Consider the following 25,317-nt stretch of genomic DNA (forward strand, 5'->3'; position numbering starts at 1 on the left):
ATCCAGAATTGTCCTTTCTTCCACCGCACCAGCGCACCCAGTCTTCACCAATGAAACCCTTTCATCCACTCATCATCGCCTCCCTTTCCTAATCAACATCTCCTCATCCAACCTTCTCGCCTCTTGACCAGCTTCTTCCGGACTGACACAACCGATTTCCTCGGAATCATCGAATGCTTTTCTCCTTTTAGCCCATTCAGCTTCACTCAACTCCGCATCGCTGTTTGTAGGGAAAGCCGTGGTTATCTTGTTCTGTGTACTGTCACCCATATCCTTCGACTGATAAGTCGATAGTAGGTTCGTTAGATGTCTAGCGAAATCCACTAGTTGGAAAACCAATCTGCACAACCGACGTTCGTGTCAGTACCCCCTCCCTCGATCCACGAGAAGAAACGAATGCAGATTCAGCGGAGATAGACACGCACGAATGATTAGGTCCTATCCAAGAAGATCTCGCCTTGACGAAATCGTACGCATCTTGCATAGACCGTATTCCGCCCAAGAGATCAGGCAGAGCACCTATAGCTGATAATGCCATAGTGTACGCTATGGCCAGAGTAGCTGATCGAGAGACTCCGCATTGACAACTGTGGGTGCAAAGCGAAGAAGAAGGTCCAAAATCAGCTGAATATTCCATTATATTTGCTCTGCACAGATCTCATGAATTCGAAGGTGTTTCGCTGGGAAGGACAAACTTACTGGATCAGAATCGGTATTCCCCGCCTTCGTCCACTCTCCATCCACCTAATAGTCTCCCAGAATCCCCACATCCTCTCATCAACGACATCTGAGGCAGTATCGGGATCCAGCAGATCCTCTAATTCCGCTTTGGGTGGTAAATCCGCTAGACCAAGTTCACCATGCGACCATCTCACATGACAATATTCGATTTCCGGTCGATATTCCCGACCTTCCAAGGATGATGGGTATGTCGTGAGTTTCATCTTCTCTTTTCCTTTGGCAGTTGTCCATCCTCTGATACTGGAAGATAAGGGGTCAACCGGATCATCGATCTCTTGAGCTACATTGACTATCCTGACGCGCTTTGACGGCCCGGCATAGTGTCCGAATTGATAGACCGACTCCTCCGAACCGAGGTAAATACCCGGCAAGAATTCGACGGGTCCATCTTCGTACGGTTCTTTCTGTCTTTTCGGATAATAATCATTCAGTGGCATCTGGAATGTGAACGCCGTCGGAAGAGGAGGCGACGTTGAGGGAGTGGAAGAAGAGGAGGAGCTGGATGAAGCGGCTTCGTCTGATATAGTCGATGCCGAAGTGGTCGGACTGGAATTGTACGCTTGTACTCTGACACCACAAGGCGATGAGGAAGTAGTGGGTAAAGCGTATCCAAGAGCGCTTAATCCGCCAGAATGGATATGAGGAGAAGAATCCTCATCGATCGGTGGGAATCCCAACGAGACTGATCTTTCCTGATGCTGTTGCTGTTGTTCCGATGCACTAGACGGCACGATCTCGAGAGCAGTTTGGCTCCTCGCTCTACCGCCTTTGTTCTTTGTTCTCATCGTTGCGTAAGGATGGACTACGCTGGGCGTGGGAGGGACGTCATCGTTTCCTGGTGGATTGGTGATCAGACTCAGTAAGCTAGGTCGTCGACTACCCTTGAAAGTCGATCGGCCAAGAGACATCGCAAGAGCGGGAGTCTTGGGTGGACCAGGGGTATAGGGTGTACCGAATTTGGAATCGCTCTCTGCGATCGGGGTGGGACAGACTGTCGATGGTGTCGAGCAAGCTGGAGAAGAGGAGTACGATGCTGAGGATGACGGTGGGAGAGATAATGAGAGCTTCTTCGGATTACGTTTGAGGTGCATCACAGGTAGTAAAGAGGAGGATTTGGTGGGTGACGAGTGAGTTGACATCTCGCCAATGGAGTAAGAGGAAGGTCCAGCTGTTGATGAAGAACCCGGCTCAAAATCCAATGAGGCGGTCGTGTCTAATCTGCCTAATTTCGGTCTAGTTGTGGAAAAGGTAGGATAGTATTTCGGTTGGATGTCGAAGCTTTCATCCCCTTCAGCCTCTGCGCTATTCATGTCTGTTTGGCATATCATTTGGATGTCCATTTTGGCTTCGTTTATTGATGTTGATGAGATTTCAGGGGTATCGACGGTCAAAGGAGTGGCAGTAGATGTGTTCCCTTTCTCACAATTATCGCTGTCTTCCCCTGAATCTCTCAAGTTTCCGTTGTTATGATTGGGATGTCTCGTAGAGAGCGGTGTATGATTGAGCCGGATCTTCTTGAATGGCCTTTGAGCTTGTGAGAAGTATTTGTCCGGTTGATCTACAGGGGCAGGCAGATGTTGAGTATCTATAAGGGGCAACGTCGACGAGGATGTGGATGATATTTGTCGCTTCCGAGGGGTATTAAGATTTGAATGTAAACCGTTTGAGGAGGAAGGTGAAAGGAGTATAGGCGATCGTAATGAGATTGGTGTTGTGGGTCTCGAAGCAAGATGAGTGGGAACAGGTGATCTGATTGCAATCATTGTGTTGGGTTGGAATGGGTTCAAGTTTGATTTTGTGTCAAGATGAAACGGGATGAGATGAATTGATCGACCAGCGATGCAAGATTGTACCATTTGATGGGAGTTGAATTGAGTTTGGGTATGAGATACAGAACAGTGGTAATTAAGTGACGTCAAGTGGTCGAGATCAGAATGTCGATTGATTCGGATTTGATTGTATGCCAGTGAACATATAAAGTAAGACGTAGTGGTAAGAGGGTACAGTTGTCAGCTCTCGACTCTTATATAGCAAGCGATGTCAAAGCAGCGATGATGATAGAGTTGTTGGTACGGGAGCATTCAAGGGAAATACGAAGCAGTACAAAAAGGCTATGTCAATGTGAGATATGATGGAGTAGTCACAGCTTTTGTCCGCTGCTCGGTGTGATGGTCTCACGGACACGGGCAAGAAGAATCAGAAGTAGATGAGGGATGAGACGAAGATGGACTAATCGTTCTATTCTTCTTTCAAACATTCTATTCCGATCAAAATACAACGCTCCACACCAATAGCAGTTTCAAATAACAACAACATGACTCATTGTCAAAGCAGCATGCACGTCCTAGTAGGACAACGAAAAGCAAGTCACCTGAACGACGTTCCTCTTCCCCTCTCTACGTTCCACGTAATTCACCGTCAAAGATTAGAGGTATGAGAGACAATGGGTGGAGCGTTGTCAAGGTCAAACTTTTTACGAAACGAAAGAACAATAGACGATACACGGTAAGGCAGGATTGATCCTGAGTCTGAGGCCTGAAGAAAGGAACGATAGACAGGAACTCACTAGCTAGTTGATATATATCATCCTTTCTTGATCTAACTTGTGAAGGATATTCGCTCTTCGCTCTTCAAAAGACAATCCGAGACGATGCGATGCTGCTATCTATATCCTACAAGGTGGTCGTGATTGTTGACGTTGAACGATAATTGACTATTGGAAGTTGTTGTTGTCGGCGGTGTTGTATGATTCCACTCCGCATTGACCTCTTGTCGGTATTGTGATTGCTTGAGCGCAACGATCTCCTCCGTAGCTATAGCTGCAGCTGTAGCTGATTGAAAGGCCCTGGGAACTGAGAAGGATAGTTGAGTGCTGTCGATGTATGTTGAATGAGAAGGATCTTCTTCCTGTGCGCAGACAATCACTCCTGTATGCGTTTTTGGTGTCTATGTGTTCATTCAAACAATGATGAAACTTGACTACTAGCACACCAATTGTTGATTGATTCAGGGTCAGGGAAGTAAGGAAGTAGGTTATCCAAGTACCATAGAATAAGGGTCAAACGTACAAACGTACAACCGCTAAACGGTTTAGTTTAACTTAAAATCAGAGTCCGCTAGATTCCTGCGCGCGGTGCTGTTATAACTGCGACAACTGGGATCTGTTGTGCTGAGCAGAGAAGATTGGTTCGATGCATCAGTGTATCGCTTTCGCTTCGCTTTCAATGTATGAGTAGGTGTCCCTCCGCACTTGATCCTTCTCTGCATCCAGACGAAGTCGAAAAATTCCCAAGATTTAATCTGGATGTTGTTCGAGCAAAGGAAAGAAGCTGTGCAAAATAACCAAAAAATCAATGTTCTGGACCCAATTCTCCGATCATTTTGTACCATCTTACCATCTTACCATCTTACCAGCCGTAAAGATTACCCGGTCAAAGGTTAATCCACCCTGAGAATTTCATCTATCACGCTGCTAACCCCCCTTTTAGCTCTTCTTAGCTTACCGCCTACAACTCGTAAGTTATACTATATATTGCGTAAAGGTGTCTAACCGGCTTTTCTGATGACGTCTAGACCATTATTGACGTTTCGTAAGTGCACCGTCTCTTTATCTGCCAGACGAAGTTCGCCCAGCCTACAGTGTTCGGGAAGGCAAGTCAAGATGTTATCAACATAGAGTAGGGGTGACCTTTCCTATCTGCATGTCCTTTCATTCGCTCTCCCCTACATCCTTTCATTTCATCTTTACCTGGACGCAAAGGTACAACGATCTCTACATGAACTGACCGAGGAAAAAGACATACTGGGAATTCGCCAGTTGTTCATCGTACTGACTCTCCTCCTCCTGCACCACTCTACTTCAACGAGTCAATCGACTCCTAGCAAAGCATGTCTCGAAAAGTAATACTAAAACTGAAAAAGACCGACTGATCAATCATCTCAAAGTAAAGTGCAGCGAAAGATCGAAAGTAATTTCAGGGAGCTTAACTAATTTATCTATATCAAATCAAGCAGCTTAACACCAAAATGCCAGATATATTCGATGATCCACTAACGCCCAAGAACGGCCTGTAAGTCGTGAAATTCTGCTTTCTTCTTTCTTCTTTTCTCTTGAACATCACTCATTCACTCAGATCGGAAATCCGGATCATCTCAAAGTGCAATCCAATCTCATTAATGAGTCACACACGTATAGTACTGACGTTACTATGTTCTCACTCGCACTGATGCTGATTCCAATGCTGCAGCTCACTGACCCCTTTCCACCTGATAACCCTCCTGATCTCCTCCCTATCCCTCTTCTTATCGTCCCTGAACCTTCCTCCGGGCTTATCAGCCGCCGTCGGAATGGCCAAGCGAGCCTCATTATTGCTAGTCTGTCTAATGATCGGGCACTGGATCGTCACTTCTCAGATTGATAATTATCAGAAGGGCGTCGAGAGAGCTCATAGAGAGGAAAAGGGTCGATATGATCCGTTGGTTAAAAGTAAGATCGATAAAAAGAAGAATGATTGGGTGAGTCCGCCTACCGATTCGCCGTCCAGTAACGCTCAGTCTTCTCCGACAATGAGAGGGTAATGCGGCTGATACGACCGAAGGAAAACCCAAGTGCACATCCATCGCATTTCTTGACTACCCGAGATGGGAAACCGCGATTATTCCCTTTTCCCCTTGGTCTAGCAGGCGGGGGAGATAGTACCAAGAAGACTTTATGGTGGGAAGCGGGAAACTCTGCTCATGTGTGAGTTGATTGGCGCTGAATTGAATCGGATTGACTCGGTTGCATCGCGATTGCTGAACTTTTCCTCGGGACATCTGATTAATTGCGAGTCACTGATCTAATTTTGATTCGATCTCTTGTACGTTTGAAGGGGCCATCACAATCAACGAGAAACCCCTGAGGCTCGAGAACAGCTGCGTCTCGAAGTAGAAGGCAAAGAGGAGAAAAGGCTTAAGAAGGCCAAGAAGGCTATTGAGGCGTATGAGAATAGTAGAAAGAAGTGAGTCTCGACCCTTCTTACCATTGCTTGTCTCCTTGATGGCTGTGGGTACAGTCACAGTCGCAGTCGAGACAGGATAGGATAGGATCCGACATGGGAGACAGAAGATAAAGAGGCATTGATTATTTTTAAATCTACTTATGTAGGTGGCAGAAAAGATTAGTCCATCTAAAAATGATCAGTGCGATTGTCATCATCGGCATATGTGAGTGATGTCGCCGCCCTGTCCTTGCCAAAGGCCGATATCTGACAGATGTCTGATACCTGCGAATGGGTCGTAGTCCACCGAAAGATTGCGGTGGTCTGTCTAGCAGGTCTGATCTATCATATATTCGCCATGGAGATCGCCAATATGTTGAAACCCGAACACAAAGAGGAAGATGGTCCAGCTAAGAAACGAAAGAAAATACCTACTGTGAGTGACTGAAGTTTACTCACTCACTCAGATTCGTATCACCGTCAACCACACGAGCGCGCCACAACACTATATAACTGATAAACCTCCTCATTTTATTGATTTCCACAGACACCCGGAATGGCCATGACCTATCTTTACGAGACTCCCGATGGCCACACAGTCAAACCTTCCGGAGCAATACCTACCAAAGCACCAAGTCATCGACTCATGACCAGTCTGGACAGTAGATACGCTTCGTGATCATCAGCCATGGAGAATAAACATCACTCGTCCGGCGTCGCTCATCAACGAGTAGTTCTGTCATGCAATGCAATGCATTTGATTGTATTTTTGATTCATTTGTTCTTCTGACAAAGTACGCAAGAGTACGACAATATTTGACATTTTACGTTTTTATATACGATGATATGATACAACAAGACTTTACATGTCTCGATTTTTCAACAGCTTTTGCCAGCTGAGATCTAGATTCTAATGATAATGATGATGTTGATGATGATGAAGACGTATCAATCTTCCCTAATTTGACCCAAGAAATCTTTCTTGATCGTTCCAATTGCGAACTAGTCACATACAGACAAACAAGCAAACAATCAGCTGGGTTACGGGTACGTTCGACAGGCAGCTAAGCACGCTACTCACGATATCGTTCGCTTCTACTCGACAACCAACAATCTGCATTCTGACTTTGGTATCTTTTTGTATAATCTCGTCATTCGATCGATAACATGGCGGAGAAGCGTTCGGATCGTATTTCATATCTCCATGTGTAAGCTGTTGATTTCCCGGACCCAACGACTCGTCAGCACACAGACTACTTCGATTTTCGAATGGCTTCACAATAGGATAAAGGGGATAAAAGGTTTCAGAGATAATCGATCAATTACTACAAGATCACCCAGGCATAATCAACATTCCCCATGTAGAGGGTCTGCTGTCCCTATGCATATGTTATTCATCACGAGTTGGCGAGGTGAAACGGGATGGAAGAAGAGAAGAGAGAGAAAGACACGTAACCCAGACACACAACTTGAATGAAACTTCTGACTCACATGCGAAGATACGAATACTTGCAATGGGCCAACCATAGCTAAGAAGCCCATCTAAACAGGCAAGTCAGCTGATGTCGGCTAATACCTAGAATCACCCAGCTGAAAGACTGACCTTGTTGACGTGGATGACTTTCCCATCGACGACTTCACCTTTAAAAGGCTTCATCACAATAGCAGTGTATGTAGTCTTGAACTTGGCCTGTCCCGTCGAAGGTATGATTTTTCCCTCCCCTATATCGGAAATGGTAATCACCGATATTATATACCTACATTCCTCACACGATCAGCTGATCACCCTTGCATACAACACATCGGGGTGCAAGCTGTTGAAAGGGGAAGGGGACTCACCCATGTTTACCACTACATGTCCCCTCGACATCTTCATACAGTTTCTGCCTGAGGTAATCCTCTAATTGGGCACCAAAGTACGAGGGATGAAGTAATATGGTATGAGTGAGTTCTCTCTACACACCGCGACAAGGGTGACACGATATCACGAGAAATGACATGACAGACAGTGTCAGCGTGTTTGAGGATCTCACACGCAATGGATGTTGATACCAACCAGGAAGAACATCCTGCCAGTACTCCAACTACCAGCTGCGACTGTCGATGACAGAAACCTCTTCACTCCCTCGACCTGGACCTTTTTTTTCAGTATAGGTAGATTTGGTGAAGAGGAAGATGAAGAGAGGTTATCGCATGAGTGTGAGGTTCAGCAGGGTTGGAGAAACCTAATGATAGTGTAGAATACGGGTTTATAGAATGTTGAAGAAGGACGACACATGAGGGGAGTTTGGGTTGTTTGACGAATTTGGCAAAGACAGAGCGCGAGGGTAAAGTGATAACGAAATACAGTAATGGTGACAAGAAGTCCACGTCATGGATGAAGACACTCAACACGTGGATGGGTTGTGCGCGTTTCATTTCTGTGTTTACGCTGAAACCCATCAAGCAAAAGCAACTTGAGATGACAATCCATTCAAGCTATCATCAATTCAACATTGCATCAGACCCAAGATACAGTCCTTAATCGACGACATTCACTAGATCAAGATTCATCCCTCCGTTCACATACGAGATTGGGAGAGAGTCTCTTGACGAACAGGGCCGACTTCTGCGCTAGTCGCTAATCAAGATGAACGAAAAAACAGAGCAACCACCTACGACAAAAGAACAACGCAGATTATCTGGATCGAGATATCTCAAGCTTAGCAGATTACCTACCTTACAGGAAGTGTTGGATAGACGTACGAGACCACCTCTTGATTTGTTCTGTTTCTACGTGAGTCCAAGTATGATAGAATTGGTGCAGTCGTCAATTGTTGGTCCATGCTGAATTTCGCCAACGGTCTGTGCGCTAGATTTTCCTTCAACGTGAATCCGCTGAAGATGCCTTGGATTTCTGGTTGGATGTGCAACAGCACGAAAATATGTGTAAAGCGTATTTCAAGGTGAGCCCTCTCCTCATTGATCGATTCTGTCTTGTCCTTTCGCAGTGACCGAGTAGACTGATGTTTCCTCCTTCATACTCACAGGACATAAAGAAATCAGGTAGATCAATCGAAGAAGAATGGCCCGAATTCGCCCAATACGCACGTACGAACGGCTCTCATTTCGCGCCTCTCCTCTCGCTGTCGAACGATCATCATCACCATTATAGTCAACCGCAATCGCCCAACCCTAATTTCGGTTCCGACTCCCCTTCACCGCGCGCGAATCAAGGTGCAGAATTCGATTCTCCCACTTTAGGTACTGCGACAGGCAGAGAAAGGAGAGACACTGAATCACACGGACAGAATGCTAGATCCACAGCATTCTCTCCTACGCCTTCATCAAATATCAATGAATTAGGTCAAAACACCAACAATAATACCAATAACGGTTCTGGAATACCTCAAAATAGAGATAGACCATCAATGACTCCGTCCGGCCGAATGTCGTTGCGTGGCAAATTTGCAGGAGAGCGCAAATCAAAGGCGCCCACGGTCATTGCCCGAGATAGGGCGATTGAGAAGGCCGCATTGGTGGAAGGGGCAGAAAGGATTTACCTGAGGTATCTCTTACCTGGCGCAGAAAGAGAGATCTACTTACCGTGAGTCTGCTTTCATTCTGTTACTGATCATTTATTTACTATTCTGCTTGCTGACATAGTTCCATTTGAATGAGTCTAGACCGTCCCTTCGAATCCACAATTTCCCAATATCAACCTCTCAAGATGTCTCCCCTCTTATCCCAGACTTGTACCACGCTCAAAAAGTGTACATTTTCAAAGCACTCGAGCAAGATGCGTTCCCTCGATTCCTTCGAGCGAAAGCATTCGGTAACCTCACTCCGTTAGGCTCTTTTGTGAGATTGATTCTGGGACTGGTCTGCTTATGGGGCGGATTCGTCTTGGCTTTCTCGTTGATCTTCTTGGACTGGAAACCTAAATTGACCAGATTATGGGTATGTCACGACGTTTCGGCAATCTATCTTCCTTCTTATTCCCATTTCCTAGGCTAGTATACTTCATGGATCCATCTGCCCTCAATCCAGATGGGAGCAGTAAAGCTAATGAGATGCTGTTGGGTACATACGATGCAGACAATACTCCCTTTCATATTCGCTACCAACCTCCTGCTCTCGTCATATTACTCCCTCTCGCCCCTCCTTGCGCTCTTCAACCGATCTGAAACCACCCCGTTCAGATTGATCAAGGTGAAAGAACCTTACGTCAGGAAGTTATTGACCATCCGGGCATTATGGATAGAACTGGTCTGCATCTTGATAACGGCTATACTGGTGGTTATCTTCACTGTGGTTCCGGGTCATAGGCTGTAGTGGCATTGAAAAATACATGACGACCGTCTTATAGAACGACGCACAGGTAGACGGCTGGGACGGCGTGAGAGCGAAGAGAGAGGGAATGCTAGATCACGATGATATTACCATATCCCAGATACCCGACTTGATAGATACCCTCTTCAATTGATTGTATATATGTCGTTTACACATTGCACTTGACACCTTTTATACACTGTATAATTCTTCGACTTTAGTTTGTTTCTAATTCCACGTTAAATGATAATTAACGCCTAATGCATCTAACGACTATATCATGCTACATCCCAAACCAAACACCTATCGAACTGCGTTTATATATACAACATGGCTAATGTACTTGACCGATACTTTTCAATTGTTGTCCACTATTCCCGACTGATCGTAACTCAAAATTTGCCTGATCCGATGCTATCGCTTGAACCGCTTGAGCATCTGTTGAAGGGGTACTAAAGTATACCGAGCAAATACGGGGGATGCTCCGACCGAGACGGCTATTCTGAGCGGCAAGAGGGCCTAGTGAGATCATCCCGGAGTAAAGTCAATTCCAGTCATCAATCAGCTTGATATAACAGTCGAACGACAGCATATGAAGTGTTTGCATAGCTGGGGAAAATAAACTTACTTTGACAATCACATAAGCAGCTATAGCATCCGCGACCTTGGTAGCTGCCCCGGTCCCCGACAATGCCCTAGCATCACCTTCTTGAGGGAATGTTGTTCCATCACTCGGTCGTCCCATAGCATCTGAACTTGAGTCGGACGGAGAAGCTCTCTCGTACCCCAAAATACCATATCGTTTACCGACTCTCTCAATCTTACGTTCGCCTTCAAAATACCACTCCCTAACCCAGTGTCTCCATGTCCACGAACGGCCATTGCCATTTTCTCCATGTTCCGATCCGAAAGGTGCATTCGATTCCACTTGAACTTGAACTTCAGAAAGGGAGTTTGGAGACGTTTGTTCTCCTTCTGCTTCTCCTTCTCCTTGGCCAATAACTAAAATAAGGTTGACCAGACTCAAGCCTATCCCCAGACTCGAGAATATCCAGTAAATCAGAATGACAGGTACGACAGCCGTGATTTCATGCAAGATCAAGAACGATAAAGCGAGGGAAGGGAGGGGGACGCCAGTTCGTGTAGACAGGGCGGAGAGGGAGGGTATGTATCGTTGGACCAAGTTAGATTTTGGGAATGTCTGGGATTGATTCGAATGTGAAGGTGAAGGTGATGCTGAGGGTGAGGGTGAGGGTGAAGGTGACAGTAAAGCTGACGATGGGGTTTCGGTATCTGTCGCGGGAGTTGATGGCGACGAGGACAATGAGGGTGAGGGACGTGCAGCAGGTTCGGGATCTCGAGTTTTAGAAGACGAGCTAGTGCTACTTTGCCTGTTGACAACACTTCTTCGAACTACCGAGGTATAGCCAAGGGGGATTCGTCCAGCTTGACGGGGTCGTACTGGTATTGAACTCCGCAAAAGCGTTGAATGGCTAAGTGACCTCAACGCAGACGAAGAGCGAAGCATCCAATTCATCTTCTAGATCGGAGCATGCACGATGCATCCATCGCTGCGAGAAGAGACCATGCAAGATGTGTGCATTTTACGAGTAATCGGTGTCGGTGTCGGTGTCGGCTCCGGAACCACCTCCACTTTTGGCGTCCATCACTGTGCGAGTGCACATCAATCAAACAAATCAGGCATAACACATATGACATGACACATGACTATCATAACTTCGTCAACTAAATATACAAACAAAGCGACAGCCATGCAATGAAATGAGAGAATACAATCAGGAGACTATGCTGAGATTATACGGTAAATGCGAGGTATATTGGAACATGAAAACGGAGCTCGGTTCATCAAAGCCACGATCACTTCTTCTTCTCTTCAACTCTTTCCCTTTCCAGCGAAGGCGGCAGAGCCCTACCCATAATCTGTCGAAGGTCAACCAGGCATCTCATCAGCTACTAACACTACCACCCGCGTGTAGTGTAGCAATAGCTCACCAGACATTGCTTGAGCCAATGCACATTACATAACCTATCTTGCTCGGCGCTTAGCCATTTAGGTAGAGGTTTCAAATCGCCTTCTTTGTTTCGATATTCCCTCTCTTCGACCAGAACATAATCCCACTTAGGATCCTTGATTGTACCCTCACTCGATTTCGTATTGGGGACCGAGTGGATCTCTTCTACACCCATCGAATATGCGCAAACTGGGATCAAGCGCTATGAATAAGAAAATGAAGAATGGGACGTCAGCTTCTCATATGCTTCAAACACTCATTGCCGAGCATGAACAGCGTAAGATAGAAGGCTGACAAGGCGTCATCGTGTGTATTGGGAGGGCGGAGGCTTACCTTCAGAGACTCGTACTTAGCGCTGGGCAGAATGAATAGTACCGTTTTACCTTTCAGCGGTCTTCGAATAGGTCCAGCTTTCTGAGAATCCCACTCTTCGCCGCCCCAAGCGGTATCGACAACCTGCGACATGTAATGTTCGACATGATTGGAGAAGCCAGGAGAAATGAGGTAACTCCTCCAGTCGACCTGTTTGATGATCTGAGATCAGCTTCGCTCCGATGCAGATCGTGCGAGAAAATGATCGTTAAGCAATGATCACTCACGTCTTCATCACTGATGTCTTCGATAAATCTAGCGCTCAAACATGGTATACCTTTGGCAAGCGCCACCATGACCTTCGGTGTGATGACAGCGCCCTCCCTGCCTTCCCCGAGGAGTATCAGGAAAGGAGTACCGTCTAGGTCCTTTTCGAATCCGCATTCTCCCGGAGAGTTCCTATCGAAGAGATCCTGCCAGTTGAGCGCTGTTGTTCCTCCATTCTGCCGTATCGCGAGACTGAGTATAGCTTGATCCTCCGAAGTGCTTTTTGTAAGCAAGAAGAGCATACCCTTCAGCTTTTCTGACAATGGCCGCGTAGGCGTAGTAGATCTTCCCATCCTACCGACTTTCGAGGGCGAGTCATAAAGCAATCCCCCCTTTTTTGTAGGCGATCTGGGTAGAGATTGTCTTCTTGCCACAGCATTTGATGAATGGGGATCTTCGAACAGTCGATCTTGAAAAGTGGAATGAATGACTTTATTGCTGATCCCAAAGTCTTTGAGCGATACCCTGCCCAACGATTCCCCCTTTTCTGTGATGCACTTCACCCCATCTGCGTGTCCATCCCAATCTCGCGCAACTTCAAATTTGGCAGGTAGTCTGCTTTCCACGCCTTCCAGTGAATCTCCCTTCTTCAGTACGAGTTGACGCATTGACTCCGCTTTGACATTCTTCTTCTGCTCGCCATCGTAAAAGCTGACATTGTATGCTTTACCGGTCCAAACAGCTTCTCCCGGATAGTAACGATGGAAAAAGGCCGCTAATACCGCAAACGTCTCTGGCGTAGGCAATACGGGCTCCGAGACGTTGGAGATGGACACGGATGGCGATAGCCTAGCGACCCGAGCATTAGGCTTCGACTGATTGCCTTTCTTTGTGGACAGCTTTCTTGCTGTAGAGGTACTTGAGGTGGAAACTCGCTTGCGATGTTTTTCTAGCAACAGGTGTGGCGGTCGAGGAAAAAGACTAGGTTGATATGTGTTGTCTTCTAAATCCTCAGGTGCCGATGAGCTGCTCTGACTGTCCGAAGGCGGATTGGATGGCGAGCTGGACCTAATAATGGGTTTTGGCTTTCGCTTAGAAGGAAGTAAGAGAGGATTCGCCGATTTGCGAGAGTTCGCGGGCTTCGTCATTCTAGCGGTTGTCGACGTCTCCTTCTTTGGCCTCTTGGTCGATTTAGGCGGACGGAAAGTGTGATCTAATTCGTCATCTGGAGCCGTACTACTGCTTTCTGCCGCTGATTCGCTTCCAGGCGCCGGCGAAGATAGGATCCGCTTCCGCTTCTTATGACCATTATATCGTTTGGGAGATATTCGAGGCGGAAGCGCAATTTGCAAAGAGAGCTCAGCATGGTCCGACTTGATGGACGCTGCTACATCGGGTTGTGTCGTCTCCATAGCATCAAGAGAAGTTGGCAGTGCCGGATGGTCTCGAGCTTGTAACGAGGGCGAGGAAGACGAAGCAGACCTTTTGTATGGGGACGAGGGTACACGAGGTGAGGTGAACCGCAGCAAGCTGTCCGTCGAGCCTGTGATATGGGTATGTTGGTTCTGTTCAGCGCTTTTCCGCTCGTTGAGCAATGATGAACCGGACTCAATGCTATTTTTCAGGGTCTCCTGCAGCATTGGCGGTTCGGAGCTCACTCGATGGGGAGAAGTCCTTTTGAAAGGAGACAGCTCAGCCGCTGGGATGATCGCCTCAGATCGGTTTGGCTTGAGTATCACAGCTGGGTTTTTCGCAGTCACGTTGTTAAGAACACTGGTGCGCGGGATCTCACCATTAGGTGAGAGATCGGGTTCGCCTCGAGATCGACGAGTCAGCTGTCTATGGGACGGCACGCTTATTCGAGATGTAGCTGAAAGGTTCGAGGGAGCTCGGGACAGATTGCGAGCTGTGTGCTCGTCATTAGGAGCGGCCACAACGCCTGGGGCGCGTCCGTCATCAGCAGGTAGAGCTTCTGATGAATGGTCTTGCGTGCGAGACCGGCGCGTCAGTTGACGATGAGACGGGACGCTGACTTTCGAGTGGGTCGATAAATTCGAATCTGCTCGGGAAAGCAAGGGCGGGGGAGGTGAAGAAGACGGATTGGTGTGGACACTTGCTGCTGCACCCTTGCCAGGCGTGTCAAGATCATCAATCTGAGTGTCGTCCGGTTGAGTTGCTTCAAGAGCAATACTCGATCTCGCTTTCCCACTTGCAGGATCGGCGGCAGGGGTCGAACTTGGTAGTCTGGGGACGACCTGTGTAGCCGGAAATAACACCGTGTGCTGAGATTCGGGAAGATCAGGCACTTCTTCGCCCATATCCGAGAAAAGATCGCCGGAGTACTGATCTGCTCTCTGTGAACTCGTCGAGCCGGAATTTGCAAATCGGTGGAAGCGTGAGTTTTCATTGAGATGGATTGCCTGAGGAGAGTCGTGCGGTCGAACTTGGTTGGGCGAAGAAGATGGGTTCGCGTGAGCTTCGGCTGAGGACGGAGATGGTGTCCTGGATTGACGGATATCGTCGCTACTCAGCAGTGACGTGACCGGTAATGACTTATCCCAATTCACTCCTTCCTGCTCGTCTTCCGGCTCGTCTTTCTGCTCTTCGGTCTTGTCCCTGCGTTCGTTGACACCTTCCGTCCCTTCCTCTCCGTATGAATGCGAGTTTTCCGTAAGTCTGCGTTCCAGGATATCTTCTAGGTGGTCATGCTCTTTAGACGCAGTTTTAGTCTTTTTGTTCTCGGGGCGTTGACCCATGGTCTTGGTTTCATCTAGTCGTTCGCTCTGGAGCCGCCGCAAGTTGTCCAAAGGATCTGAACACTTCGGCTGGTGCGGCTCTCTGCCAAACATCGATTCCTCGATGTCTGGCGAAGGCTCCTTCCTCTTCTTATTCAAGAAGGCCTTCTTGGACGCAAAGATCTTGGAAGGCGAGGTAGTAGCGGATTTGGCCTTCAGAGAATCAGGTTTCAAGCCATTTGTGAATCTGGAGGGCGAGTATGAGGTCACTCCCTGCAGTCTTTTGCCCGGTTCGCCATTTTTGGAGGATGTAGTCGGTGCAGTAGAGGTGAGAGGGCGTACGGGAGGCGTAGAAGGTGGTTGCGACTGCTCAGGGGTCTGAATGTGTGGTATATCAACCTCAGTCTCTTCCAGACCTCCTTCCACTCCGAGCTGACGAGATGAGCCATTTGCGAGTTCGTCCTGCTCAGTCAGAGGCGAACTTGGAGCGGGAAGAGCCGAGGACTTCGGAGAGGAGGCGTGGGTGGCTTTTCGAGGTTGGATTAGGGATCCAGGTACATCAGGTGAAGTGATGACTCCATCTTCAGACTCGTCTGAGCGTTTTTCAGCCTCCCTAGTTTCCTTCGGATGAACTACAGGTGGTGGTGATATTACACGTGCGGACATATGCTGGATGTTTGACTCTTCTTCCACCTGAGGGATCTCGCGAACCCCGTTTGGCTCGACTTGTAATCGGGCATTCTGATTGAGCTGTGTCTGGGTCCATTTCAACCCACTGTCTCCAGTTTCTTCTAAGGAGCTTCCATCAGTAGTCCCGAGCGGGGTATGGTTGAGCTCAAAGTCTGAATTAAGAATCTCCAGGGAGTCTTCTTCTTCTTCTACAGCCGAGAGTGGAGGCTCGAACGGGATTGGCGGTACGGGTAAGATATCGATGGAAGGCTGCTGAGTGAACTCCTGCGATTGCACCTCGGGTTGCGGCGGCATCGAGGCTCGAGGTGTGGGCCGGCTCAAGCTAAGGACATGAAGTAGGATCACATTAGCACTGTCCATTGATCAACGGTCTTGAAAATACAATAACGTGAGGTGGGCTCACCCTATGCGGCGTGGGTTCATTAAGGTGGCATGAGGGAGAGAAGGAAGAAGATGGGATTGCTGTTACTCCGGGATGTTCCAATGGCTTGGACGATACCGTGGGCAGAAGTCAATATGAGTATGGGATATGAGTCATATACTTTCTTTCCCTTTGCGACACACCAGTGAGGGGTGATGAGCTGACGAGATCTGCAATAGACATAATGACGTTGAAAGATAGGATGTGAGCAAGTTGAATAGTTGAATGGGCCGGATTTCGACTTACCGGCGGAACAGGCCGATGTAAATATTTATATATGTAATTTATTGAAGTTGTCCTTTTTAGCCCACAGTCTACTAAGATGATCGGGCCACGCGACGGATCTTGGTTGATTTCGATCAAAACAAAGCACAAGCTCAACTCAACATTTTCTTGAATTCAACCTTTCACTCTCTTGTTTGCAGACCTCGACCCCTCACCTGTGTAATAATCCTGCTACCCTTGTCGCTTCCTATCTTCAAGTGAATCACTTCACAGAAGTACAATGCCCATAGCTGTTCCCACTGCGCCTCATCCAGTGACCAAGATGAACGTTCTGCCCGTCGATCAAGTTAACGCACAGGCCGCGGAGACGAGTAAAGTCTTGGGTGCCGGTGGAAAAGAGCTACCTGCTCCGTACAAGTAAGCCAACTTCTCCCTTAGATCATCGGGACGTGTAAGCTGATACTGCGGTAGGTCGTCCGGCAATGAAGCGTTGGATACTCTTGCTTTCCTGCATCTGCTGGAACAGCTGAAGGTGCAAAAGCGATCCGGGTGGATCAGGGAAGGGGTGAGCTATAGATACATTAGCACAGCCCCAATGTGGTCAGCTAACGATGCTACTAATATAGGTCAGAGACGCCGAGAGGTCAGCTGGCATCTGATACAGCGAGCGCGAGATGTATGCAGCTGATGCCGCAGAAATGCAGTATATCGGACCATATGTGCAGGATGGCTTTGATGGCTATGATGATACCGCAAGACCCAGCTAGACCGTTGGATATACCGAGATGTGTAATGGTATGTCCATCCCATTTTCTCATACCCTTCTTGGCTGCGTACCGTATATCCTACCGAAGCAGGTGCTGAAGTGATACCCGGGGTATAGATGGCGCTGGTTCACGATCTAGCTGAAGCACAGTGAGCTATCCCTTCAACATGCGCGCAAGAGTTCGGATAGCTGACAATTCATCCTTCGCTGCTAGCGTCGGAGATATAACGCCAGTCGAAGGTGTACCTCCGCATGTCAAGCATCAGCTAGAAGAGCAAGCTATGGATTCATTCTTGAACGAGATGCTTGGTGGTCGGGGGAACAGGGATGCTAGAGAGCGTTTCAGGTCATTATGGGATGTGAGTCACTCTCAGCTCATTCATCCGAGGTTCTGCTGTCCATATAGCCATTGACATGCGATTGATATTCATGATGTCATGATATGTAGGAGTACGAAACAAGGGAAACACCTGAATCAAAATTGGTGAAAGTAAGTCCATCAGCTAGGCGGTCTGCTTGCCAGGCCAAGTAGCTGATAAGTCGAGTCGTAGGACCTGGATAGGGTAGAGCTAGCTCTTCAAGCTGTAGAATACGAACGTAGTGAGTCACGCCACATACCTCAAAGCTGCGCAAGATTGGTTGGAAGTCTAAGATGGCTAATTGACGTATCATGCAGGCCAAGATATACAATCCCTATCCCCATTCTTCGTCGGATCAATACCGCACCTCGAGAATCCCACCATTCAAAAGTGGGCAGAGACGCTCATGGAAGAGCGAAGGCAACTTTGGGCTTCCAGAGGTCGAGAAAAAGAGGAAAGGGAAGGGTTACAAGGTGTGACTGTCGGAAGTAAAGTCATGCAGGTGAATGGGAACGGAAACGGAAACGGGAACGGTATATAATAGTATTATGCGTAGTAGGCGTCGAGTGTCTTCGTGATATTTGTTCGGGGCAAGGATGATACTGTCAGACGGATGAAATGTGGGCATTGTTATAGTGGTCTAGAAGATTAGGGTGTTTCTTGGTTTCGATTAATAGTGACATTGATATAATCTTGTGTGTATATTAGAGCATCGATGTTCCCTGCCTCTTTATGCGATTAGCATTGCATTTCAAGTGACATGCCGCCAAGGAATTAGAATGCCTGAATCTACGAGATAGTCCGTCCGAGGACTGTATGCATGGTCGTACTAAACAAATGACAAGGAAAACGCGGCGCAGAAGGAACAAAAGGTACATGACATATAGCTACAACGAACGGCGAGGGAAAGAGTCGAAGACATGCGCACAAATGAGAGGGCCCGATTGACTGAGAACTCGAGAGAGCAAGGAAAGAGGCCAGGTTAGAAGTATAATCTCTGAGCTACAGATTGAGAGGTTTCCATGGGACAATAAGGGCATTTCACTGATCTTCGACTAAGGTCAAGGAACCGATGAGGCGCATTAGCTTTATCTATGCTTGGTGTATCGTGCAGATCACAAGACGAGACTTTACTCCAGCAATTGTAATTGGAAATGCGAGATTGTGAGATTGTGGGAATGAGAAAGAGAAAGAGAAAGAGAAGACAACCACTCACCCTCCTTTCAACAACCTGTTGAAACTCTCCTCGGCGATCACATGACCGCAAGTCAACATCTTCGGCGGGTTGGTTTCGGTAGCTTGTTCTTTCGATACGGGACAGACGAAGACCGAGTGATATCTCCTCGAGGGTGGGAGGGGTACTTCCATCTGTATTGGGATATATCACGAATCGTCAGTATTGAATCGCCTGGCCCCTTGGCGATCCTATCACTGCTTGAAGACTCTGAAGACGACCTCTTCGATGACTACCTAGGTACTTTGAAGAAGATTGGAAGAATGTTGAATGTTGAATGGAGGACTCTCAACTCACAGGCAGCTCTTCCCATTTCCGAACATTCCCTAAGTGTTCACCCATGACCCTTCGAGCCTTTTCGATCTTATCCAACGTCCCACCTCTACTTCCCAATTCCACGGTCACTTCCAGGCTATCCTCTTTAGACCACTGATGTAACCTGCAAAATTCCTCTTGGAACATCTTCTGCAGCTCAGCCAGCTTTTCTTGCCTCTCTCTCTCTTTCGCTTCCTCTAGATTATCTATACTCTTCCCATTTGTGAATCTCCCTTTCATGCCGTTCCCAGCGCCACTGCTTACGCCTTTCAGCCCATTTCCGTTCCCGTTGCCGTTGCCGTTGCCGTTGAAAGCCCGATGGGAAGTGATCGGTGAAGACGAGTCGTATAGACACGACGTGATCAATTTGAGCACAGGTTGAGAAGGTACATAACCCATCATATTCTCCCTCGCATACCGGATGGCGTCCTGCTGGTTCCCTATGGACTTGAATACGGTCTCGTGCAGGTGATAAGGCAACGAAGATGGGTGAGGTGGTGATGATAAGAATTTCGCGTTTGACTGACACCAAGCTAGAGCGGGTTGTAGGTTGGATGATCTGATAGATCCCATTATGTACTGTAATTGGGATGATAATTCTTTCTTAGTTGATGGGTAAGATTGAGAAGTCTCTTCTTCCATTGTTTCGACGGCTTCCCATATGCCCCTCCGGCCTAGGGATTCAAGGATGACTGCGTCCAATGCCTGGGAGGCTTCGGGGCTGGCGAATAATGGCGGATCGGAGTACGCTTCGCTTATCGCTGCTAGGTTCGGCGGGAACGCCTAGAAGGTTAAGGTCGAAGAGATCAGCTTTGGTTCAGCTCTTCGTGCCTTTTTAGACAAATGGGAAGTTCGGAAGATCCTTAATCTTATAAAGCAGTCTACGATGAAGCAAAGATGATCTGTCTTCTTTCGCAGCGTAGTCCTTGATGGGCGCAAAATTGATGCCCTCTCTTCCCCTAATCGTGGAACACGTCCCCCAACTCACCTTATCGACCTCTTTACCTACATTACCTAGAGCCGCATACCAAGCTTTCAGCCCCTTCTCCACGTCCTTCTTGCATGTCTTCACGTTCTTCTGAAGCTCAGTGATCACTACCTTGGGATCTTCCCCGGAGAGTATGCGCGATTTGGCATTGGTAAAATGTGTGTCGATCAGGGCGTTCAGGGGACCGGAAGAGGAGGTTGAGATGGATGATGAGAGGGTTTCAAGGGCTGATAGAGCTTGAGAAATGTCCATTGTGTAGCCTATTGCCCTGACCTAGGCAGACAAGTCCTCAAGGCTGGTTTGATTATGAATGAGGCAGGTACTATAGGAAGGCGTTTGACGAGGGTGATGACAGTGCTTTTGATGTAACGCATTAATGGATCAAGTGGTTCCGGTACGGTGATATGCGGGGACAGGGCGACTGAGTGACGTGCGATAAGGGGTAATAGATAGCATGACGTGTTATAGTTCCCCATCTTATCAATAATACCTCTCATTCGCGTTGCCACCCAGAAATGTTGAAAACATGCAATGAATGCAATTAACCGAATTGCGAATAGCTTTCAAATGTATGATTCGACATCTATCATTCCACACCGACTTAAACTACGCACTTTTGCCAGCAGACCAAGTGAGAAGTTCACGAACATGTCGCAACAAGCCGACCGATACTCGCAACAAAACCCCAACCCAATGCCAGCTCGAAGTATACCTAAACCGCCCGAGACGATAGAGTACATCTGTGGTGGTGAGTGTAGTCCGCCATCGACGTTCAAATACCTCCTGTGAGAGGCAAGGCAAGTGCTGTGGAATCGAACATGACACCAGAGCTAAATGCCTTTCTGCTGTGAGGACACATCGTTGACCATTTCCAACCTCAGATTGCGGCGCGAAGACAGCGATGAAGACCTCAGAGTTGATCAGGTGTAGAGAGTGCGGACATAGGGTCATGTATAAGCCGCGAACAACAAGAAGTGAGTCATCCATCGAGAAATGCCTTGGCCTGCTTCTGAGTGGAGCGTTCTTGTCGTTCTCCTGTCCGCAATTCCCAGACTGCTTTGCGCTTCTTCTCATGAAATCTTACATCGCCCTTTCCCTTCAAATGGACATTCTTCGGGTCTCTGCTATCTGTGGGCACATCAGCTGACCATTCTTTCTGTCGCAGTCGTACGTTACCAGGTCACCACATCTTTCTATACCACTAAACTTCATCTTTAACTGATTTGACATCCTCTCGCAGGTACAATTCGAAGCCCGTTAGCAGCAGGGTGCAGCTCCTTCTTCAGGCCTAGGGGTATAGCGAGGCTAAGGCGAGAGACGACTCAAGGGGTCCCATGATATCGTCTTTTTTCGGTTTCTTATCTGTTCTATGTATACTTACGCTCATCACCCGGCACACTCACCACCTGATGCGAACCGTTTCTCAATTCTGTTCAAGCTGATTAGTGGCGCACTGATATCATGGAAGTATTGGTTGAGGCCCGCGAGATTATCCTGCTTGATGTCGCGTCTTACAATCAATATGGCACTTGCGTAAAGTACCACGGGAGATCCGTGCGAGTCACCTCTTATGGCACGGGAGGGTCTATCGGACTCGATTCATGGTTACAACCTGCCTCACCTTCATAAGGGTCATCCAGTAGATATTAATCTTTACAGGCGATACCATTGATACGCCTTGCAACTAGCGTCATAGACCCATATGAATTTGGACCTTGCATCATTGTCCTTCTTGGTTTCGCCCGACGCGATCGTGCCGAACGACAAGATGTATTATCCAGATGAATCGACTAGTCAGCTACCACGGCCATACTCACCAACCAAATCGGCTCTGACCAAGGAAGGCTCGGTTACATCAGTACAGTCTCTCTTGAACGCTCCCATAGAGAGGAAAAGGGATCTGCTGGCCCTCGAAATCGCCAAAAAAGAACAAAGGCTGAGGGAATGGCAAGAGGGCAGTCGATACATCGAGTTGACTTTTAAGAATCGAGATCTCACAATTGAAAGTCTCACACAATCCATCAGGGCGGACGAGCGGGAGGCTGAAGTCGTGGAGCTCAAGAAACAAGTGATAAACTTTCAAGCAGAAATTGAAGTCCTCAAGCGCGAGACCCTCAATGACCAACATAAGTCCTGGTCTACGAAATCGGCTTCAGAACTCGGTGGGGAAGTCCTGAAGACCAGAATAGAGGAGCTAGAGAGACAGATCGATCGATATGAAACAAAGATCAGAACTCTGGAAAGCACGAGCGGGGAGCAGAAGACGGTGATCGATGATTTGAAGAGCGAGAAGAGTAGATTGGGAGATGATAATGATACCTTATTAGCTCGCGAGGTCGAGGTGAAAATCCAGCGAGATGATCTGCAGACTAAGCTCGACGTCTTGAAGCGAGAGAATGGCAAATATCAGAAGGTGATCAGTGGATTGAAGCGAGACATAACACAGCTGGAAAATGATAAGGAGGAATATGAGATCAATACGCGCGTGACAACTTCGGAAGGCAACAAGCGAGTCAATGACCTGATCAAACCGAAAGAAAGAGCAACTTCAAAGAGGCTCAAAGGTGACAATCGACAAAATGAAAAGGCCCAATCTCAAAGCTCAACACCGACGCTTGAAGGAGACGACGAGGCATCAGAAGATGGTGAATTGAGGAGATTAGTAATAATCTATAAAGACGACAATGAGCGGTTGGCGAAACAGCTTGTAGATCTTCGACTCGCTTTGGGTGTAGATGGAGGGAATTTGAGCCAATTCGATATTAGTGTGAGTCATTTTTTCTCAGAGTAGGAAGCCAGAAATATCATCTCAAGTTTAGATATGTACTGCTCAACTAAGCTGAACCAATGATGCATGGTGACAGGAAGACATAAAGAAAAAGATGATGATGGCGCAAATCGTGTCCAATCGGGATGATCGATTACTATACTTGAAACGAGGTATCGAGTTGAGCCTTCACAAGAAAACGATCAAATCTCAAATGACCAAAATCAAGTCTCTCGAGAACGCCCATGAAGTGCACAAAATTACCGAGACTCGGCTGCGACACCGGTTGAGGAAGTACGAGGGCAACGATCAGCATGTCTCCAAGAAGTCCAAAGTCGAGCATCGTCAGTCGTACTAGCTATCATGGACGCTGCCTGCTGATATCGACTTGATGGTAATCTAGGCTGAAGCTCTTGACTGACTCGAAGATCAGCGTTTCAATGATGCTTGAAATCTACATCAGAATCACTGACGAGGCAGCAGTAGCGTTAAATACCCATCGCAATAATTGGCCACTCGACTGTATAGTATGCAGACCTTCGTCGCGAGTAACGCAGGGTACATACGCTACGAGTTGCGCACTCTCAACCTCGATAGTGCCACCGGCGTTCTCGAGTATTTGCCAAGCTGCCTCTTTACAGGAAAGGAGCTCAGACCGTCTACTTGCAGTGTCTGCGGAATTCGTTCAATGTGCTTTTCTCTCATTTCCCACTTGTTCACTTCTCCCTCCTTCTATCACCTCATCTTGGAATTGTATACCGTTATAAGCTTCATCTTGCCGCCTTGGATCTTTGAGGCTCCCATTCACTGTCTGTGGTCACTAATCAAGTACACCAATCACCCACTGATCGCTCCCATTTCTTCATTCGACGAGCCGGAAACCGAGACACAGTATCAGGATGTCCGTCACATCAACCGGCTCTAGCAACTCTCGACGGCTCCAGGAAGTCAAACTCATGCAGAAACGCAGATGGGAAGAGAACGGAGATCGATTGACCCTCCTTCGCAATCCCAGGACGGCTACTCGAAGTCTATCCCCCATATCTGTGCTGCCCTCGCCCTCGCCCTCGCTCTCCCCTTCGCCCGACAGGGAGTTCGGACGCCATGCGAAAAGATCTAGAAACGCAGATTCAGACGAGGAGGATCAAGGATCGGATAAAACGCGCTCACCATCACATACAGGGACAGTGTCGAAGCAGCTGAAAGTGGCGGAAGATGATCTGGCGAGAAGTAAGGTCGTGAAAATGAGCAGGATGCGGGATTTCAAAGTGGCTGAAAAAGATCAAGAGAGCAAGGAATATAAAGTTGAGATGCTTCAAGAGAGGCTTAGGCGGATCGCTGCGGAGAAAGAGAGGATCAGACTTGAGAAGAGGATTGTGGAGATCAAGGACAAAATGAGGGCTGTTGAAGGGAGAAACTCAAAGCTTGAGCATGATCTTGAGCGGAGTCAGGTAAGCACCAACTGCGGAATAGTCAGGTTACATATATCGGGTGTGCGAGACATTGACGAAGGCTGAATGTACAGGGTGAGAACGAAGAGCTCAAAGCAGAGATCGACACTATCAAGCTCGAACATTCAGAGGAGATTATGAACCTTGTCATAGAGCATCAAGAGGAATTGACGAACATCAAAGGAAAACACGCAGCTGAAAAAGAAGAGAGGATCAAGATTGTCAAAGAACTTGAGACGATGGGGGCGAGCTTTGTGGAGAGCTACAAGAGTAAGCTGGCCAAACTTCGATAAAATAGTGCAGTAAAAGGAACTTCTGTTCGTAAGTCAGCTGCGTTGTGCTCGCCCGATGCCATCCCAGCTGAGAATTTATATCTGCAGCTACATCCCTTATATGCGTGTTCCATCTTCCTTCTTGTAATGGCGAGTGATACCTCTTTCATATGGGAGGAGTTCGAGTAGACTAGGTGATCGACTGACGATTGACGACCGGCGATGAGATGTATAACCCGTAACCCCTTAGATTTGGAACTTGCAGCCGGTGACAGCTTGCGCAAAGCACCTCGTATCTGTGATCGGCAAATGCAGATCAAATCTGACTATTGACATATGGCGGTTAATCCTTCTGACTTGATAGTCTCGAATCGTTATCATATACTGATGAAAAGGAATATGCGGGTTCTCGCATGACGCCCTGAAGACATGATTCGTAGTGGACAGAAAA

The 25,317-nt window shown here is 47.6% G+C and overlaps 11 protein-coding genes across 11 annotated transcripts; 6 read left to right on the plus strand and 5 right to left on the minus strand.

Annotated features, from left to right (window-relative positions):
- Positions 1–72: 72 nt before the first annotated feature.
- On the minus strand, positions 73–2,504 carry I303_101579 (uncharacterized protein; the record flags this gene model as incomplete). Its single annotated transcript, XM_018405630.1, has 3 exons — positions 73–340; positions 426–587; positions 700–2,504. 3 exons carry the CDS (start codon positions 2,502–2,504, stop codon positions 73–75), a joined length of 2,235 nt encoding a protein of 744 aa, XP_018265911.1.
- A 2,263-nt stretch (positions 2,505–4,767) lies between these two features.
- Positions 4,768–6,399, plus strand: I303_101580 (uncharacterized protein; the record flags this gene model as incomplete). Its single annotated transcript, XM_018405629.1, has 7 exons — positions 4,768–4,811; positions 4,989–5,256; positions 5,340–5,482; positions 5,613–5,741; positions 5,888–5,946; positions 6,023–6,156; positions 6,268–6,399. The coding sequence occupies 7 exons, from the start codon at positions 4,768–4,770 to the stop codon at positions 6,397–6,399; spliced, it is 909 nt and encodes a 302-aa protein (XP_018265910.1).
- Positions 6,400–6,668: 269 nt separating this feature from the next.
- Positions 6,669–7,788, minus strand: I303_101581 (uncharacterized protein; the record flags this gene model as incomplete). Its single annotated transcript, XM_018405628.1, has 6 exons — positions 6,669–6,722; positions 6,802–6,933; positions 7,212–7,262; positions 7,324–7,477; positions 7,560–7,675; positions 7,777–7,788. 6 exons carry the CDS (start codon positions 7,786–7,788, stop codon positions 6,669–6,671), a joined length of 519 nt encoding a protein of 172 aa, XP_018265909.1.
- A 561-nt stretch (positions 7,789–8,349) lies between these two features.
- I303_101582 (uncharacterized protein) lies at positions 8,350–10,034 on the plus strand (the record flags this gene model as incomplete). Its single annotated transcript, XM_018405627.1, has 5 exons — positions 8,350–8,496; positions 8,576–8,665; positions 8,750–9,306; positions 9,386–9,659; positions 9,798–10,034. 5 exons carry the CDS (start codon positions 8,350–8,352, stop codon positions 10,032–10,034), a joined length of 1,305 nt encoding a protein of 434 aa, XP_018265908.1.
- A 411-nt stretch (positions 10,035–10,445) lies between these two features.
- Positions 10,446–11,568, minus strand: I303_101583 (uncharacterized protein; the record flags this gene model as incomplete). Its single annotated transcript, XM_018405626.1, has 2 exons — positions 10,446–10,550; positions 10,660–11,568. The coding sequence occupies 2 exons, from the start codon at positions 11,566–11,568 to the stop codon at positions 10,446–10,448; spliced, it is 1,014 nt and encodes a 337-aa protein (XP_018265907.1).
- A 341-nt stretch (positions 11,569–11,909) lies between these two features.
- Positions 11,910–16,362, minus strand: I303_101584 (uncharacterized protein; the record flags this gene model as incomplete). Its single annotated transcript, XM_018405625.1, has 4 exons — positions 11,910–11,972; positions 12,045–12,266; positions 12,398–12,586; positions 12,664–16,362. 4 exons carry the CDS (start codon positions 16,360–16,362, stop codon positions 11,910–11,912), a joined length of 4,173 nt encoding a protein of 1,390 aa, XP_018265906.1.
- Positions 16,363–16,994: 632 nt separating this feature from the next.
- I303_101585 (uncharacterized protein) lies at positions 16,995–18,380 on the plus strand (the record flags this gene model as incomplete). The annotated part of the gene is made up of 8 exons (XM_065968369.1): positions 16,995–17,131; positions 17,186–17,279; positions 17,411–17,509; positions 17,598–17,629; positions 17,695–17,839; positions 17,929–17,970; positions 18,032–18,080; positions 18,157–18,380. The coding sequence occupies 8 exons, from the start codon at positions 16,995–16,997 to the stop codon at positions 18,378–18,380; spliced, it is 822 nt and encodes a 273-aa protein (XP_065824441.1).
- Positions 18,381–18,821: 441 nt separating this feature from the next.
- On the minus strand, positions 18,822–20,628 carry I303_101586 (uncharacterized protein; the record flags this gene model as incomplete). The annotated part of the gene is made up of 4 exons (XM_065968370.1): positions 18,822–18,894; positions 19,056–19,207; positions 19,371–20,171; positions 20,377–20,628. 4 exons carry the CDS (start codon positions 20,626–20,628, stop codon positions 18,822–18,824), a joined length of 1,278 nt encoding a protein of 425 aa, XP_065824442.1.
- Positions 20,629–21,024: 396 nt separating this feature from the next.
- I303_101587 (uncharacterized protein) lies at positions 21,025–21,637 on the plus strand (the record flags this gene model as incomplete). Its single annotated transcript, XM_065968371.1, has 4 exons — positions 21,025–21,124; positions 21,258–21,350; positions 21,542–21,555; positions 21,617–21,637. The coding sequence occupies 4 exons, from the start codon at positions 21,025–21,027 to the stop codon at positions 21,635–21,637; spliced, it is 228 nt and encodes a 75-aa protein (XP_065824443.1).
- A 507-nt stretch (positions 21,638–22,144) lies between these two features.
- On the plus strand, positions 22,145–23,501 carry I303_101588 (uncharacterized protein; the record flags this gene model as incomplete). Its single annotated transcript, XM_018405622.1, has 2 exons — positions 22,145–23,143; positions 23,241–23,501. 2 exons carry the CDS (start codon positions 22,145–22,147, stop codon positions 23,499–23,501), a joined length of 1,260 nt encoding a protein of 419 aa, XP_018265903.1.
- A 541-nt stretch (positions 23,502–24,042) lies between these two features.
- Positions 24,043–24,887, plus strand: I303_101589 (uncharacterized protein; the record flags this gene model as incomplete). Its single annotated transcript, XM_018405621.1, has 2 exons — positions 24,043–24,594; positions 24,669–24,887. 2 exons carry the CDS (start codon positions 24,043–24,045, stop codon positions 24,885–24,887), a joined length of 771 nt encoding a protein of 256 aa, XP_018265902.1.
- Between the last annotated feature and the right edge of the window lie 430 nt (positions 24,888–25,317).

The sequence above is a fragment of the Kwoniella dejecticola genome, chromosome 2 (assembly GCF_000512565.2).
Source record: "Kwoniella dejecticola CBS 10117 chromosome 2, complete sequence".
Classification (NCBI taxonomy): domain Eukaryota; kingdom Fungi; phylum Basidiomycota; class Tremellomycetes; order Tremellales; family Cryptococcaceae; genus Kwoniella; species Kwoniella dejecticola.